Here is a 20,339-nt window from a genome sequence, read left to right on the forward strand (position 1 = left end):
CATTTAGTATTTGGTGGAACAAGAGCTAGTGCTTTCTTTTGAATCTTGGTCCTCTACTCCATTAACTATATTGACTTTATATATCATACCTGACATAATTTCACAGTTATTGTATTCCAGATGATAAAATCTTTAGTTATTTACAAAGAATAACATATTAGATCATTAAGTAATAGAATATGACATGTAAAAGAAAAACCAGTTGCTATTCTAAACTGAACACAAATGTAGGAGTAACCTGTACTTAGAAAATATTTGATAGTAAAACCAAATGATCCAAAAGAAGTAAATTTTTTTAATGTATTTTCAAAAGTTTCTGTGAATAGGTACAGTGTAAATTTTCTGTTTGTGGCATTGCATATCTCAAAATTCCTTACAGTGCTATGAATGTGACACTTTAATATTTTCAACTTGATTTCAGTACAAATTTTTTTCATTCTAGAGATGGTAGACATTCACAATTCACTCTTTCTCACTTGGTCAAGTCTAACTTGCAGAGTATATAGGAGGAGTGGGGTACCTGCAGCCTAGAGGCCACATGTGGCCTTCTAGGTCCTTGGGTGCAGCCTTTTGATTGAGTACAAGTTTTATATAACAAACTCTTTTATTGAGGGGATTTGTTCTGTGAAGTTTTAGTCAAAGGGCCCCACTTGAGGACCTAGAGGGCCATATGTGGCCTTGAGGCCTCAGATTCCCAATCCCTGACATAGAGTATACCTTCAACAAGGAATAAAACCTCAGATATTAATTTGTGTACTTACCTGTCACAGTGAGTTCAGTGGTTCTTCTAACAACAAAGCCTCCATATTTTAGCTCACATGTGTAGTTTCCAATGTCATCTTCTCTAACCTCTCGTATAAGTAGAATGTTCCTTTTGAACACAATACTTGGCCTCCATGTTTTTGTCCTGCATTCCTGTATAAAGAAAAATAGGTCACAAATATCTATTTCATTTTAAATTACTCAAATAAAAAAAGTTATTGATATTGCATGTAAAAGTTTTTGAGGAAGTTCTCCTATTTTCTGTTACCCCCCAACATATAAATATGTATAGATGATGATATTTTTCATTAAAATGTTTTATCAGAAGATTATATCAATCCTACTAGTACATTGATATGAAATAGTTTGTAAATATCTAAATTTTGTATATGTAATATATTGTAGCTTAATACATTTCTACTTTCATTATTTTTTGCATGTCAAATTTTAATTTCTTCATGATGCATAAGAATTTATGTTTTGGGGAACAGACATCTTATTACTCAAGCCAAATTTCTGAAATGAAAGCTAAATACACTTTTCAGAGGTAATGAAAAGTATCTGAACATTTTTTTTTCAAATACAAATTTTGTGGACCACCAATAATGGATTATTGACTTTGCATTTGGGGGTGGGGAATCTATCCAATTATTTCAGCTAAAGATGTATATATGTTTTTGTTTACTCTTGCTAGATTTATAAAAAAATCATTTTTTCCAGAGAATGCAGATTCCTTCTGCATAACATAATTATTTGCATAATGACTTCTATGAGTCATTGTTATCAGGTTAAAAAAATATGTGAAATATAATATAAAATACAATTCACATTATGCTTATAAACACATTAGGCACATGCATGCATTTGTATAACTCATATTACGTATAACTCATATTAAGTTCAGCAGGCTAATTCTTTTCCTATATAATGCCAATATGACATTCTGTTGCTTAGTTTTACTTATATTTCCAAGTGGTTTTATTGAAACAGACATGCTGTATTCCATCAAAAGTCTCAGTTTTACAGAATTTTACTATACTTTTTAGGTTGTACATTCTCTTATTATCCACTTAGAATATATAATTTATATTGTAATGACTATAGTGTTACAACTAAGGGCATAAAGTTCTCAATACAAAAACTATACCTCATATACAAAAGTTATAGTCTTCATATTCTAAGCTGATGCTGGTGTTGCTCTATAACCAAAAAGACCAATTCAAGATCTGTAGTCATTTAATACTGAATACAGGCTTAGTTTATCTTCTAAATAGTAATGGTCAATTCTCTCTGAGGTGATGAGCTAAGTAAGGTGCATAGTTGAGGAAGCAAAAGTTTAAATGACATCACCTCTGTCGTTCTTCTTATTAAGGCAACAGATATGCCACATCCAAAATTGTGTCTTATTTTGCCCTAATGGATATTTCATTTATACCTTTTAAGGATAGAGCTAGACCTCTAATTTCATTGTTATAAGGAACTTTTGATGAGGGAAAATATCCTGCTAATGCAAAACTGCCTTTGTTCTAAAACTTACAGTCCAAGAATCCTACATCAATAGATTAAGGAACTTCCTCAGGGTCATATGATTAATGTTAGAAGTAGGATTTAACCCTGATTTCCTTGCTTCTGAGGCTAACTCTCTCTCCACTTCACCAGGCCATCTCTTATTTGTAAATATTTATTCATATCACACCATAATCATAAAGAAAAATAAAATAGTCTATTCTTATACATAAGACATCTTTTTTCATGAAGAATTTTTAAATGTGAAAATAGCTAGGTTTTGATGAAATTCCAAGCGTGTCACTCTATGTTAAGAAAAGATGAGAGTAGCCCTGTAAGGTTGCATATTGGGATGTCAAGAGAAATTGCCACCAAAAAAGTAGTGACACTAAGTGGCCCTGTTAGAGAAATGTGACAGATAAGACTGAGGGAAGATGGCTTTGACAGAAATATCACTATTTTAATTTAGAGGGAGTTTATTTACAAAGGAATCCATTCAATATATTATTAACTGAAGCAACTGTTTTAATGAGTGCAGTTAATAGTACTAGAGACATTCAGAGAAAAATAAAGATTTGTGTGTGTATGTGTGAAAGAGAAAGAGAGATAGAAAGAGAGACAGAGAGAGAGAATGAAAATGTATTCAATAAACATAAGATGAAAATATAACCTCAGATGTAGTAAGGACAAAACTGGAATGAATACCTAAATTATAGAACATTTTTAAAGTAAATCTTGAGTATCATTACATTAACTAAACCTTCCTATTATACCTCTATTTTCATTAGCACAATCCATCCTTCATATTATCCTTTATTTTTTTTTTGCTAAAATTACATATTAAAATCAATGTTTTAAAATACCCTTTGATACCCTGACAGTGTACTCTGCCCTAGAAAGATCACGTTTGGAGTATTGCTCTAAGTTAAGGGCACGATGTTTGAAGAAGGACATTGACAAACTAGAGAACATCCAGAGAAGGGTAACCAGGATAGTGAAGAATTTTGAGATCGTATTATTTTAGAATTAGTTGAAGGAATTGGGGATTCTTCCCCTCCCACCAAAAAAAGACAAGAGGGCTTAGGAAAGGACATAATTACTGTGTTCAAGTACTTGAAGGGCCATCACAAGGACAAGAGATGAGATTTGTTCTGGTTGGTCTCAGATTGCAGATATTTGCAATGAGTAGAAGTTGCAGAAAAGCAGATGTAGGCTTACTGCAAAGAAAAGAAAAACTTTCTAACAATTAGGGGTATACATGAGGGAAATTCATTGCCTTTGTTTGTAATAGGTCCCCTGTTTACAAGAAGTCTTCTAGCAAAAGTTCATTGACCACTTGAGGTATTGATGGGATTCTTGTCTAGGTATAAATTGGACTATATAGTCCATGCAATTTGTTCCATTTCTAAATTTTATTCTCTTTGTGGTGTACCCTTCTCTGATAACCCTAGCTCCAAGTTTTCTTTCCTTCTTCATGTTTTACTAGGATACTTTGTTTGGAGTATTTTTCCCCTGTCAAATTCTACCTAGTATAATTTTCAGTGTAGTCATAATCTTTGTATCACTAGGACCTGGAACTCTGTCTTGCCCAAAACACAAGCTTAATATATGAAAGTTGAATTGAATTACATTTAGTTCAGTTAACTAGCTTGAAAGGAAACTGGTATTAAAAGGATAAATGACTCTTGAAATTTAAGAAACCTTTGAGAAAATTCTTTAGAAAATGCTGAAACAGACAAAAATAATGACTGATTCAAGTAAATGAGGCTAATAATATTAATCTATGATTTGCTATCCTGATCATTTCATATTCATTTCACTTGTTAATTACTTAAAGTTAGTGACTTATAAAGCACGAGTTTAGCTCATGGTTTAATTTAATCATAAACTCTATATATTCCTCTTTAATGATGTTTTCTCTCTATTTCTGATTCCATTCATAAAAATCCTGTAATGGCCTAGATATTCAGCTGTAGAACTGTCAATACCCAGCTGCTATGGATGTAAAACTGGAAAGTATGATACAATATGCTTAGTTAGACTCACACAAGCCTAGATAAAAATTACCACAAACTCTTTAGCATAATAAAAAGTCAACTCATGGATTCAGACAGGCAAAGATACAATAGTATCTTAAAATTTGAACTTTGAGGAAGTTCAAACAAAATACAAACACTGATTTTAAAAAAAAAATCAACCTCTGGAGCAGAGCCAAGATGACAGAGTAGAGAAAGTGCTCAGCTGAGCCCTCACAACTTTCCCATGCAAATAACTTTAAAATAACACCTCAAATCAAATTTTGGAGTGGTAGAGTCAAAAAAAAAGATAAGAGTAAGACATTCTAAAAGCCCAAGAGAACTAAGGAGTTTGAAAAGAGAGATCTGTGACATGGGGGTGGAGAGTGACCCAGAGCCTACAAGGATTAAACACTAGTGTGGGATGAGGTGGTGGTGACAGAAGCAGCAACAGCATCAGGAGCTCCCAGACCAGAGAGAGTGAGATGGCAATATGTCAGAAAGAAACTACAGGGGATTCCTGTGCTAACACTGGATGTAGTGCTTAGCAACTCAATTGCTTATGCTGACTTCTGCATCTTAGTTCAAAGGAGAAGCACTTTTAGACAAGGGGGAGTGGAATCCATGAAGGGTAGTATCATTTTTGCACTCAAGAAGGGATCAAGAACCCTGAGGAGCAGCATCAGTTGCAATCCCAAGAGATCAGGGACCCTTCCTGAGTAAGGAGCAGTGGACAGACTAAGAGAACAGTGACCTCACCTCTCCTCAGATCACACTAACTTGGAGGTGCCCCAAACTTCCAAACCTTTCGAACTAACTCTGAAAACAGCAGTGCAAAATAAACCTGAACCATGAGACATTGCCTCTACCTCCAACCATCCTTGAAACAGAGCCCAAACATTAAGTTCAAAATCAAGAAAAAAGGTGGAAAAATATGAGAAAATAACAACAACAAGAGTACCTTGCCATAAAAAAAAATTCCTATGATGATAGGAAAGAGCAGGAAACAGCTCAGAAGAAGACAATGAAATCCAATAAGCAAAAGCAAAGGCTCAAAGAAAACCATAAGTTGGACACAAGTGCAACAAAAATTCCCTAAAAAGCTAAAAACATTATTTTCAAAATCAAGTAAAACTGATAAAGAAAAAAAATAAGGAAAGAAATGAAAGTAAAAAAATATGAAAATACATTTAAAAAATAGTAAGAGTGACATTATTTAAGAAAATAATGCCTTAAAAAAGAAAATTGGTCAAATGGAAAAAAAAGAGGTACAAAAATTTTCTGATGAAAATACACGTTAAAAAACAGAATTGGAGGCAGCAGAATTGCACAGTGGATAGAGCACTGACCTTGGATTCAGGAAGAACTGAGTTCAAATCTGGCCTCAGACACTTGACACTTACTAGCTGTGTGATTCTGGGTAAGTCACTTCACCTCACTGTCTCACAAAAAAAAATTGGCCAAATTGGGCAAGTAGGAGCTAATGACTCCATTACACATCCAAAAAAATGGTCCATCAAAGTCAAAAAAATAAAAAAAAGAAGAAAATGTGAAATATTTCATTCAAAAACAATTAACCTGAAAAAGTATCAAGGAAACATAATTTAAGAATCATTGGATTACTTGAAATCCAACAGATGTCATATTTCAAGAAATTGTTATTGAAAACTCATAGATATCCTTGAACCAAAGGATAAAGTAGAAATGGAAAGAATTCATCAGTCCTAACCTGAAAGCATTCCCAAAATGAAAACTACCAGGAATATTATTTCCAATTTCCAAAGCTCCAAGGTCAATGAGAAAATACTTCAAGTAACCAAGAAGAAAGTATTCAAATAACATGGAGCCTAAGTCAGGACCATACAAGATTAGCATCTATCACATAAAAAGCAGAGAGTTTGAAATATAATATATCATAAGGCAAAAGATCTGAGATTGCAACTAACAATCACTTCCCCAGCAAAACTGAGTACAATACTTCAAGGGGAAAAATGAAAATGTAATGAAGTAGAAAACTTTCAAACATTCCTGATGAAAAGACCAGAATAGAAGATTTGACTTTCAAATACAAGATTCAAGAGAAGCATAAAAAGGTGAAACAAAAGTGAAATCAAAAGAAACGCAATAAAGTTAAACCATTTTCCTCTTTATGTGAGAAGATAATGCACATATCCTTGAAGAACTCTGTCATTATTAGGGAGTCTGTGTGGAAAGAAAATGTGAAAGTGAGTTGATTATGTCAGGATGATGTAGAAAAAAATGACTGTATTGGGCAAGAAAGAAGGATTCCCTAGAAGACTGAGGAAGTGAGAGGAAGAATGGAGAAAATTATCTCACATAAAAAAGGTGCACAGGCTCAATTGGGTATGGAAATCTATCTTACCCTACAGGAAAATAGGGGGTAAAGCGATATGAGAAGGGGGGATGGTAGAAGGGAGGATAGATTGGGGGAGGAGGAAATCAGAAGTGAACACTTTTGAGGAGGGACAGGGGCAAAGGAGAGGCTAGAATAAAAGAGGGGCAGGATAGAATGGAGGAAAATATAGTTGGTCTTTCACAACATGAGGGAAGAGCTTTTACAGTGGAGGAGAAAATGGGGGGGCAGGCAACACTTAAACTTCACACATCTAAATTGATTCAAAGAAGCAAATATAAATACTCAATTGGTAATAAAAATCTATCTTATCCAACAGTATGAGGGGAAGGGGGTCAGAGAAAGGGAGAAGTGATAAAAGAAGGGATATAAAAGAAGGTAGTGGTCAGGGTCAAAAGAAACTTTAGAGGAGGGACAACATAAAAAGAGAGAAAGATAGAAGAAAATAGAATGGAGAGAAATGCAGATAGTAATTGTGAATATGAATGGAATAAACTCACCCAAATAACCAAATTGGATAGAAGATGAATTAGAAATCAGAGTAAATAATGTTATAATATATATGTAATATACAAAAAACACCCCAAAAACATGAAACAAAGAGACAGTAAAAAATAAGATGCTGGAGCAGAATCTATTATGCTTCGGTTGAACTTAAAAGGGAAAATGAGGCAATTATGATGTCAGACAAAGCAAAAGCAAAAATAGACCTAATTAAGAGGGATACTTCTTGCTGGATCCATAGGCAATGAAGTTATATCAATACTAAACAAATGCACCAAATGGCATAGCATCCAAATCCTTAAAGGCATTAAGTGTTAAGTATTAAGAGTATTAAGAGTAAAACTATACTTGTGGGGGGACCTTACCTTTCCAAAGCTAGATAAAACTAACCATAAAATAACATTTTTAAAAAATCAAGGAGTTGAATAGAATCTTAGGAAAGTTGGATATGATAGACATGTGGAGGAAACTGAATAAGAATAAAAAAAAAGTTTAACTTTTTTTTTCAGTTATACATGGCACCTTCACAATAATTGACTATGTTGTAAGGTATAAAATCCTCACAACCAAATGCAGAAAATCAGAAATATTTTCAGACCAAAATTATACTTTAAAAAATGACTCTGGAAGCATAGATTAAAAGTAAATCAGAGATTAAATAATCTAATCCTAAAGAATGAGTGGGTCAGAGAACAAATCATAGAAACAATCAAGTAGTTCATAAATGAGAATGACAATAATGAGACAACATTTCAAAATCTTTGGTATGCAACCAAAGCACTACTTTCTTGAAAATGTATATCTCTTAATGTGCATATCAATATAAAAGCCAAAGAACAGATCTAGGAATTGCATATACAACTTAAAAACAAACAAACAAACAAAACAAAACAAAACAAAAAAACTAGAAAATGAACAAATTAACATCCCCAATTAAACAACAAAATGGAAATCCTGAAAATCAAAGGAGAGATGAATAAAACTGAAAGTAAAAAACAAAAAACAAAACAAAACATTGAACTCATAAATAAAACTAGGACTTAATTTTATGGGGAAAATAATAAAAAAGCTAAACCACTGGTTAATTTGATTTAAAAAAAAGAAGGAAAGAAGTGGGGCAGCTAGGTGGTGCAATGGATAAAGCACTGGCCTTGGAGTCAGGAGGACCTGAGTTCAAAACCAGCCTCAGACCAGACACTTGAAACTTACTAGCTGTGTAACCCTAGGTAAGTCACTTAACCTCAATTGTCCCCCCCCCCAAAAAGAAGAAAACCACATTACTGGTATCAAAAATGAAAAGAACACATTCATATTAATGAGGATAAAATTAAAGCAATTATTAAGAGTCATTTTGCCCATTTAAATGCCAGTAAAACTGGAAACCTAAGTGAAATAGATGTATATATTATAAAATAACACAAATTGCCCAGATTAACAGAATATGAAACAGAATACATCAACAAATCTATCTTAGGGGAAAAAAATGAATAAGCCATCAATGAGCTTCCCAAGAAAATATGCACAGGACCAGGTGGATTTACAAGTGAATTCTGTCAAGCATTCAAGGAACAGTTAAACCTAATACTGAATAAACTCTTTTTAAAATAGGTAAAGTAGTCATAGAAAATTCCTTTTGTGATGCAAACAGGGTTTTGATACATAAACCAGAGAGAACAAACACAGAGAAAGAAAACAGTTTTTTAATAAATATCAATGCAAAAATTTTATTTTAAAAATTTTGATAGTATTTTATTTTTCCAATTACATATAAAGATAATTTTAACATTAATTTTTTATAAAATTTTGAGTTCCAAATTTCTCCCTCTCACCCCTACCCATTACTAAAATAGTAAGCAATTTGAAATAAGTTACATATGTGATGCAAAAATTTTAAATAAAATTTTAAACACGAGATTACAACAATATATTCCAAAGATCATACTCTATCACCAGATGAGATTTATGTCAAGAAAGCAGTGGGGGTTCTATAATTAGAAAAATAATCAACATCATTAACTGTAACAATAACAAATATCATATGATAATCTCAAAAGATATAGAAGAAACCTTTGACAAAATACAACTCTCATTCCTATTAAAAATACTAGAAGACACAGGAATCAATTGATCCTTTCTTAAAATGATAAGCAGTATCCATACAAAACCAATAGCAAACACTGTCTGTAATGGGGATTAACTTGAGACCATCCCAATAAGATGCAAATTGAAGCAAGGATGTCTATCCACCACTACTATTCAACATTATACTAGAATTCCTAGCTATACCAATAAGAAAAGAACAAAAAATGAAATTGAAGGAATAAAAATAGGCAGTGAGGAAGTAAGACTCTAATTCTTTGGAGATGATGTGATGACATACTTAAAAAAAAAAAACCCTTGATAATCAACAAAAAACTACTTGGAATAATAACTTCAGTAAAGCTGGAGTATATTAAAATAAATGTGTGTATACCAACAGAATTTCTATATGCTACCAAAAAATCCCACAGTGAGATAGAAGGAGAAAGTCCACTTAAAATAACTATAAACAATATAAAAGACTTGGAATTCTGCCTGTTAGGACAAACCCAGAGATTACATGAACACAATTAGAAAACATTTTTCACACAAATAATGTCAGATATAAATCACTGGAAAATATCAATTGCTCATGGGTAGGCCAAGCCAATATAATAAAAATGGCAATTCTCCCAAAATTCATTTACTTATTCAGTGCCATACCAATCAAATTACCAAATACTTGTTTTATAGAGCTAGAAGAAAACTAACAAAATTAATCTGGAAGAACAGTGTCAAAAATATCAAAGGAATCAAATTAAAAAAAACGTTTAAGGTAGGCAACTTAGCAGTACCTGATTTCAAACTATATTACAAAGTGGTAATCATGAAAACAATGTGGTACTGCATAAGAAATGGAGTGGTGGATCAGTGGAGTAGATTACTTATACAATACACAGTAATAAATGATCGTAGTAATCTAGTGATTAATAAATCCAAAGATCCAAGCTTTGGGGATAAGAATTCACCATTTGACAAAAATTGCTGGGAAAACTGAAAAGTAGTTTGGCAAAAACAAGGTGTGACTAACAACTTACATTGTATAAGAAGATAAGGTCTGCCAAGATATTAAGAGATACCTTTTTTTTCTAAAAGCTAAGACCCAGCAAGCAAACTGTGCCCTACACTTGGCATAGCAATAATCCTTTGCTCTCACCTTTCCTGAGCTTGGGCAAGCACCAACAGGCCCAGCCTAATCACACTAGGGCAGGTTCCCCACACACACTGGGGGGGGGGGGAATGGATCCCCTGCACATGTGACCTTGCTTGCAAGCCATTTCCCTCACTTCTGTTTGAATCCTGACTCTCCTGTCTCTTGCCTCCTCTGTTGACTCCATCTGGTTGACAGGTCAAAATGGATTAATGATTTAGGCATAAATGGTGATATCATAAGCAAAGTAGGGGAGCATAGAAAAAAATGCACCAATTAGATCTATGGATAAGGGAAGAACTTTTGACCAAAGAAGAGATAGAAAGGATTATGGGAAGTAAAGCAGGTTATTTTGATTATATGAAATTTAAAAGCTTTTGCACAAAGAAATCTAATGTAGCCAAAATTTGAAGGAAAATAGGAAAGTGGGGGAAAATTTTATAGTAAGTTTCTCTGAAAAAGATTCCATTTCTTAAATGTATAGATAACTGAGACAAATTTTTGAAAGTAAGAGTCATTCTTCAGTTGGCAGATGGTCAAAGGATACGAACAAGCAGTTTTCAGAAGAAGAAATCAAAGTTATCAATAGTCACATAAAAACTCTCTAAATCACAACTTGTTAGAGAAATTCCAATTAATACAACTCTGAGATACCACCTCACAGATATTAAATTGGCTAGCATGATACAAAAGGAAAATGATTTATCCTGGAGGAGATGTGGAAAAATTGGTACACTAATTCACTGCTGGTGGAGTTGTGAACTAGTCCAGCCATTCTGGAGAATAATGTGAGATTATGTCCAAATGGCTATAAAACTGTGCATATCCTTTAACCCAGCAATACCTAATAAATCTGGATACCAAATAGATCAAAGAAAAAAGGCAAAGGATCCATTTGTGCAAAAACATATTTATATCAACTTTTTTTGTAGTGACAAAGAATTAGATATTGACAACACGCCCATCACCTACAGAATGACTGAATGAGTTGTGGTATAATGGTTGTAAGGGAATACTATTGTGCTATAAGAAAAGATGAGCAGACAGGTTTCAGAAAAATCTAAATAGATTTATATAAACTCATACAAAGTTAAGTGAGCAGAACTAGGAGAAACCTGTAAACAGTTAACAATATTGTAAGGATGATCAACTGTGAAAGACTTAGATACACTGATCAAGACCATGATCTAAGACAATGCTAATGGACCCATCATTAACCTCCAGAAAGAGAACTGCTGAACTCTGAATGTATATGGAAGCATGTTTTTTTTTTAAATTTCTTTACTTTTGTTTTATTTTGTTTTTTTTTGAAACACAGTTAACATGAAACATATTTTGCATGATTTCACATATATAACTGATACCAAATTGCCATCTCAAAGAAGGGAGAGAGGCAGGAGGGAAAGAATTTAGATCTAAATATTTTAAAAAATTGTGTCAAAATTTTTACATGAAATTGGGAAATATTTGACAAAATAAATAAAAAATAATTAAAATAAAATAAAATTTTAAAATGAATTAATCAATTAATATTAAGTACCTACTATGTATCAGGTACTATGCTAAATAAAGATACAAAAAGAAGGGGAAAAAAGACAGATTCTGCTCTCAAAGAGCTTATAGTGTAATAAGGGAGAAAACATGCAAAAAACTATGTACAAAGAACATATATATTAGAATAAATTGTAGTAATTTCAGTGAGAAGTCACTAAAATTTAGAAGGACTGCAAAGGCTTCTTATGCATAATAGAACTTTATCTAGGACTTGAAGGAACCCAATGATACATGTAGGCGAAGAGGAGGAGGGAGAAATTCAGCAAGCATGGGGGACAGCCAAGGGAAATGCTAAGAGACAGGAGATAGAGTGTGATTTTGATGAACAGCAAGAAGACCAGCGTCATTGGGTCATGGGGGAGAGTAGTAAGGTATAAGAAAACTGGAAAAGGAGGAAGGGGTCAGATTTTGCAGGGCTTGGAAAGTTCAACAGAGGATTCTATATTTAAGTAATAGAGAGCCACTGTAGTTAATTAAATAGGGTGTTGATATCATCAGATTTGCAATTGTGGAAGAGTCATCTGAGTGTCATATAGAAAATGAATTGAAGTGGTGTGATTTGAGGTAGACAGATCAACCAACAAGATATTGTAACTGTCCAAATGTGAATTGCTAAGTGCATACACTAGGATGGTTGCAGTGTCACAGGAGAGAAGAGGGGAGTTTTTGCCAGATGTTATGAAGATAGAAATGACAAGATTTGACAGATATGGTATGGAGGGTATTAGAGAGAGTAAGAAATCAAGGATGATATTTGGGTTGTGACCCTGGTGACTGGGAGGGGTGATACCTTCGACAACATTAGGGAACTTAGGAAAAGGAGAGAGTTTTCAGAGGGGAGGAAAGAGATAATGAGTTTATTTTTGGCAATATTAAGTTTAATATGTCTATACTCATTACATCTGTTATATCCAGTTTGAGATGCTTGAAGGCTGTTGGAAATGTAAGCCTGGAGGTTGAGAGAGAGGTTAGGGCTGGACAAACTGACCTGAGAGTCATCTGAATAGAAATAATAACTGAAACAATGGGAACTAATGAGCTCACCAAGCAAAATGATACATAGAGAGGACAGAAAAGTGCCCGAAGCAGAGTTTTGGGGGACTCTCATGGTTAGTAGGTGTGACCTGGATGTGGATGCAGAAAAAGAGAAAGGAGTGGTCAGAAAGACAGGAAGGGAACCTGAAGAGATCAGAAGCCAGTAGTCAAGGAGAAGAGGTTAACTGACAGTCTCAGAGGCTACAGATAGATCAAAGATGATGATAATTGAGAAAAGGTCATTAGACTTGGCAATTATGAGATTGTTAATAACTTTAGACAGAATAGCATCAGTTGAATGATGAAGTTAGAAGCCTTATTGCAGAGTTTAAGAAGAGAGTGAGAAGAAAGGAATTGAAGGCACTTACTATAATCTTCTCAAGATGGCTGCCCATAAAAAGAGGAGAGATAAAAGACAATAGCTAGTGGGCATGGACAGGTAAAGTGAGTATTTTTTCTTTTTTTAATGGTGAATACATGGGTATATTTGAGGGCATTAATGAAATAGCCAGTAGACAGGGAGAAAGTGAAAATGAATGTGAAAGTAGAAATGTGTCAGGGGACACTTTGCTGGAGAAGCCAGCATGGAATGTGTTCACTTGTGCATGTAGAAAAGTTAGCCATGGCAGAGAAAAAAAAGTCACCTCTTCATATAAACATAGGTGAAGGAGATTTGCCAAAAGGCATCTGAGTGATATGAGATGAGGAGGAGGGGAGAAGAGGGAGCTCTAGGTAAATAGCCTTGAATTTTTTTTCCCCATGAAATCTGAAGCAAAGTACTCAGCTGAGAGGGTGTGGGGGAGTAGAAGGGAGGTGTACAAGATCAGAAAATGGATGAAAAAGTTTGGAAAAGCCATTGAGGTGAATGAATAATTATTAAAACCTTCCATATGCCAGGGACTAAAATAGGTGGTAGCAATGTAATAAAGAAAAAAAAAAGAAACTGGGACTTCTGTGAAATGTGACCCAGGCTTTTCAAAAAATACAAAAAGAGGGGGGCAATGTAAACTAAAGAAGAAGCAGTTACCCAGTGCATCTGAAATGCACCACTGATCAATTTCTGACCTGAAGTAAAAAGAAATCAATTCAGTACCTTAATGTGTTACAGAACTTCTGAATGATGACTCTAGAACACATAAGGTTCATAATGATATTACCTTCCAAAATCAAACAAATATTTGGACCAGAATACTGGATAATTGTGGCTTGCTATTTTGGTCCAGTTGGCCATGTAGGAAATATTTTAGGGTATATGGTTAAAACTTACTCATAAGTCCAATATCCTACTTCCAGAGAGCATCTATAGTTTCCAGACATTATACAGCCACAGATAAAGCATTCCACAGTGATTTTTTACATGAAAGCTTTACTGTTCTCTATTCATATTCAATAAGTAGAATTTTTGTTGCATAAACAAGCTAATGAATATATTATAATTCTATAAACTTGATGAAAGTTTGGGTCTTTCATTGGTATCAGGTTCCAATTATGTACAGGGGAAATAAGGGTAAGATTTTTATTTTCATCTATGAAAATTATTTTGAGTTGTGAAGAAACAACTATATTCCAATGCAGTTATGTAAATTCCATGAGGTTTGTCAAAAATTTTTTTTCTCCAGTTTTTTCAGTTGGAAGTTCAGAAAACTAGAAATAATAAGATTCATATTGGAAAAAGATCCAATGGAAATGATCATACAATTATACTGGAGAGTTTCTAGTCAATTGCTGCTATTCTCTTTTTAGGGTCCTTCTTGTATTGTCCATCCCACTGGGGTAAAAATGTGTAGATGATATGTTTTCCACTTCTGACCAAATCAACAGAGGTTAAAAAAAAATCATAACAATCATCTCAAAAGAGAAAGTTAACACACGATTTCATACAGTTCGTTCTTCCCTATAGCTAACCAAACTGACTAAATCCTTTCAAAGCAACAAGAAGTCTCATAATAATTGAAACAACACAGTCTCAAGAGAATAGGAGATAAACTGTATTATGTCCCTTTAAACGGTTTACAACATTGAAAATACTTCCAAACCCAACAATAATTTAAGAATTTATTAGAATTCATTATATAATTTATTATAATTTATAACAAGATACAATAATTTGTTACAAGAATTTATTATAATATTTTACAATAATTCATTATAAGGAATCCAATCTTCTCTAGTCCTTACCTTATACCACAGGATTTCAGGCTCTCTGTATGGTATTAGAAAATCCTCTATGTCCCGGCATGAGATTTCCTTACTTTTGCTAAGCTCAGCTTTTTCAAAGTACTTCATCTTTGAATTGTAGCAGAGTCCAGTGTCATTTTCACCCACAGTCAGTGAAATGGACACTTTCATACAATATGTGGAATTTCTGAAACAAAGCAGAAAACAAATGGTGGTATAAGTTGAGAAAAGAAATAATGCCTTATACTCATATAGAGCTTCACACTTTGTCAAAGTACTTCCACCTTCTTTATTCCCACAATCCTAATAATAACTCTGTGAGGCAGGAAAAAAATGGGTATTATTATCTTCCCAAATGACAAAAACTAAGGTTTAGAAAAGCTAAGTGACTTCCATAAAGTAGAAAAGCGAGTAAGGGGAAAGGACAGAACTTGAAACTTTATCATCTGAATACAAGTTCATTGTCTTTCCAAAACTGCCATCAGTTTGACAAAGTAGAATTCATCAAGGCAAAAACAAAATATGATGTTGTATTGTGCACATTTTATGCTAACTTGAATTATCTTACATTATTTCTTCATTTGTTCATTAAGTATGAATATTTATTTAGCAGATTCATATACAAGTTATGATGGTAGACACTATTAAATATCTTTTAAAAATTTTGCCATGACCAGTGTTTGTTTCTGTAAGGGGGGGGAATGGTTACTGATATAAGCATTGAAAAAGATATAGTGTTATATTACATAGAGGGTAAGTAAAATCTTTTAAAATGTTTAAAATGATATTTAATATATTTTAATATTTTGACAAAATATTTTAAAATATCAGATTGAATCATAAGGGAATATATCTGAGTTTTCTTACCTATTTGTGTGATGCATCATATGATTCATAAACTGTAAAATGTTGCATACATTTTAGTTTATTATTATTACTATCATCATCTGTTGTTGTTTATGCATTTTTCAAGTTGCATTCAACTCTTCGTGACCCCTATTTGGGATTTTCTTGTCAAAGATAATGGAGTGGTTTGCCATTTCTTTGTTCAGCTCATTTTACAGATGAGGAAACAGAGGCAAACAGGATCAAATAAGTGTCTGAGGCCAGATTTGAACCCAGATTTACTAGACTCCAGGCCCAGAACTCTATGTATTTTTCCACCTACCTGCCCATTATCTTTATCATCTTTATCACCTCCTAATTTTTTTCATCTTTGTAGTTATTATTCTATCTTAAATGGACAAATGATCACATAAATCCAAGATTATCCTGCAACAATGCAGATCATGATGCATCCAGCCATGCCCGTCAATTATTAATCTTGTCCAAAATCTCCGAAATGTTCACCACAATGCATTGAGGGGGTAGGAAGGGTAGTGGGAGAGCTTGGATGGAGTGGGAAGGTACAACGGCCTTTGTACTGGTTGTCTTCTTCCTTATACTTGAAGGGTACTAGTAACACGTTCTGGTTGTGTACCTTTCATCCCTTGGTTTTCCATTTGACTAGGCAATTTTCTCTTCATGCCATACAATCACTTGATAGCATCTTTTAATATATGTACATATTATATCTATAGTCTCAATATCATTTCATTTTTGTTTCCCTAATGAAGCATATTTATATTATTGAGACTGAGGATATGTAGATTTTGTTCACTGACAGTTTCAATTCTATTCATTGACCAAATTAGAACATTTTATTCCCAGATGACTTCATAACATTCTTCGCGAATAAATACTCTAATGATCTAATGATCAAAGAAAACTTTAATCCAGGAGAAATCAGACCATATTTACTTTAAATAATCTTTCAAACAAAAAGATGAGGGATAATGATAGCATTGTTATCATAAAAATGTAATATACAGACCTCTGTCCTAATCAACTCATAATAGGCTTTTAAATTCAATTTCCTATTCTATGCATTTTTCTTTCACTCAGATCTTTTAATTTATGACTAACCAAGTCTATATGTGCAAAATTTCATGTTCATTTGACCAAAACATAGCTTAGATAACATCATGTTGATGGTCTGTTCATTTCTCCTGTTCTTTAAGTTAGGGTGAAATACAAGATGTGTCATAATGGCTCTTATAATGTTATCTATATGTGTAGGAGAAAATGTCTAACATTAAGAAACAAACAAATATAGAAATTTCCTTCCTCCACTCCCCCTCATAAATGGATCTAAACCCTAATCTGTAGAAAATATTTCCTACAGAGAGTTCGAAAGCATTCTCTCTTTCATTGTTTTTAGCTTCCAACTCAGTGAGGGGACTAATGATTACAAACTGTTGACTGATGTGCTGAGTTTCTGTGTCTCCAGGATAGCACCATTTTCAAATTACTATGGACACTTTAATACTTGTTTACTGTTCCTCTTTATCAGGAGGTGATTAAAAAGCTAAAAATATAACAATAACCAAAGAGCACTAGAGTCCTTTTCACTAAGAAGAGCAGAGAGACAGAGAATGATCTTTTGCAAATTTATGGATATCTGATTCTGGAGTAGATATTTTCAGGAATCTTAGAATAAATGCTAAAAAGCAGCAAAATCTTTCCTGTGATTCCTAATGCATTGTAACAATGCACATTAAGGCATGATAATGTCTAAAGGAAAGGAATGAGTTTTCCTCAAGGTAGAGGGTAGCATCTTCTTTGTCAGTCATCATTATTTGTTTATTTGACCACATTAATTAAGCACTTACTGTGTTCAGAACACCTAAACATAACAATCAATAACATTTACTGATTATCTACAAAGCAATGGGTTTTAAGGCATAAAGAGATATATGATACCATCAATGCTATTAAGAATTATTATTGCAGTAGACTCCTAATTATTCACTTAAAGCTCCTTAAATTTGCAAAAGTTAGGAGCAGAGCAAAGATGGTGGAGCGAAAGCAGTGACTCTTGAGCTCTCTCTTAAAGCCCTCCAAATACCTGTAAAAATAGCTCTAAACAAATTCTAGAGCAGCAGAACCCACAAAAAGACAGAGTGAAACAAATTTCCAGCCCAAGACAACCTGGATAGTTGATTAGAAAGGTCTATTGCACCAGGCTAGGAGAGGAGTACAGTTTACCGTGGGCACACAGGCAAAGATGAGGCCACAGCAAACCTGGAGGAGACCTGAATCATAGGCAGCTGTGGCAGTTTCCAGGCTTCTCAGCCCACAAATGCCAAAGACAACTTAGAAAGTCAGTAGGAAAGGTCTGTGACTGTGGTGAGAGAAGCTTGGTCTCAGCCTCAGTCCCAGCACATCCGCAGGGTGGCAGCTGATTCTGGAGCTCTAGGCTCACAGATGGAGGGGGAATCAAGTGACTGATTAGAAGGGGAATGAAGGGATCTCTTTGCTGGAGCTGAGGCAGGATTCTCTTGTTTGCCCATGCTTGGATCTGGGTCACAATTCTGGGTGGCGGTCCTGGGGCAAGGAGGAGTGCTGGTGTGTTGGAGTTTGTGGTGGTGGTGGAGAGGGAATCCTCCTCACAGTTCTAAGGCAGAAAAGAGTATTTGTGGTCACATAGACCAAATCCCAGACCAGGAAAGGAGTAAACACCTCGCCTTTGATCATACCACCTTGGAAGAACTGCAAATTTACAGGTCCCTAGAAGTATCTCGAAAACGACTGCACAAAACCCCCTAAGCTTGGGACAGTACATTCCACACTGGAAACAAAGCCTAACATTAACAAAGAGTTTAAAACTCAAGGAATTAGCTGGGAACATGAGCAAACTGTGCAAAAAAAAAAAGTCAGACCATAGAATCTTTCTTTTTTCAAAGAAATTTTCAAAGAATTTTCAAAGAAAATCCAAACATACAATCAGAAGACAACAAAGTCAAAGTTCCTATATCCAAAGCCTCCAAGAAAAATATGAATTGGTTCCAGGCCATGGAAGAGCTCAAAAAGGATTTTGAGAAGCAAGTAAGAGCAGCAGAGGAAAAACTGGGGTGACAAATGAGAGTGATGCAAGAATGTCATAAAAAACAAGTCAACAGCTTCCTAAAGGAGATCCCTAAAATACTGAAGAAAATAACACTTTAAAAATAGCCTAACCCAAATGACAAAAGAAGTCCAAAAAAACCAATGAGGAGAAGAATGCTTTAAAAAACAGAATTGGCCAGATGGAAAAGGAAGTCGAAAAGCTCATTGAAGAAAATATTTCCTCCCAAAGAGATCATACAAATGGGAAAAGGGCCCACATGTACAAAAATATTTATAGCAGTTCTTTTTGTGGTGGCAAAGATTTGGAAATTGAGACGATGCCCATCAATTGGGAAATGGCTGAACAAGTTGTGGTATATGAATGTAATGGAATACTCTTGTGCTATAAGAAATGATGAACAAGCTGACTTCAGAAAAACTCAGAAAGACTTGGATGATCTGATGCTGAGTGAAGTGAGCAGAACCAAGAGAATGTTGTACATAGCAACAGCCACCTTGTGTGATGACTAATATTGATAGATTTAACCTTTCTCAGCAATACAAGGATCTAAGACATCTCCAAAAGCCTCCTGACTGAAAATGCTATCCACATCCAAAGAAAGAACTATGGAGTTTGAATGCAGATCAAAGCACACTATTTGCTATTTATTTTCTTCTATTGTGTTTTGTTTCCTCTTTCTGGTGGTTCCTTCTATTGGTTCTATTTCTTACTTACAATATCACTAATGTGAAAATATGTTTAATAGGAATGTATATGTATAGCCTATATCAGATTGTGTGCTGTCTTGGGGAGGGAGGTGGGGAACGAGAGGGAGAAAAATTTAAAACTCAAAAGCTTATGGAAGTGATTGTTGATACTTCAAAATAAATTAATTAAAAAAAGAAAATAATTCCTTAAAAATTTGAATGGATCCCAGAGAATCAAGTAAAAAAAACTACTTGAAATAATAAACAACTTTAGCAAAGTTGCAGGCTATAAAATAAACCCACATAAATCATTGGCATTTCTATATATTACCAACAAAGCCAAACAGCAAGAGATAGAAAGAGAAATTCCATTTAAACTTACTGTAGACATTATGAAATATTTAGGAGCCTACCTCCTGAAACAAACCCAAGAACTCTATGAACACAATTATAAAACACTTTTCATGCAAATAAAGTCAGATCTAAATAATTGGAAAAACATCAGTTGCTCATGGATAAGCCGAGCTAATGGAATAAAAATGACAAT

At 34.0% G+C, this 20,339-nt stretch overlaps 1 protein-coding gene across 1 annotated transcript in view; it reads right to left on the reverse strand.

The window, feature by feature from the left end:
* Positions 1-20,339, reverse strand: part of IL1RAPL1 (interleukin 1 receptor accessory protein like 1) — a 691,792-nt gene that overhangs the window by 589,510 nt on the left and 81,943 nt on the right. The window contains exons 3-4 of the mRNA XM_027842324.1: positions 15,158-15,344; positions 762-915 (exon numbers count right to left, since the gene is read on the reverse strand). Coding sequence (XP_027698125.1) covers positions 762-915; positions 15,158-15,344 — 341 coding nt within the window. The remainder of the gene's footprint in view (positions 1-761; positions 916-15,157; positions 15,345-20,339) is intronic.

This window comes from Vombatus ursinus, unplaced genomic scaffold, assembly GCF_900497805.2.
Source record: "Vombatus ursinus unplaced genomic scaffold, bare-nosed wombat genome assembly UNPS02004868.1, whole genome shotgun sequence".
NCBI lineage: Eukaryota > Metazoa > Chordata > Mammalia > Diprotodontia > Vombatidae > Vombatus > Vombatus ursinus.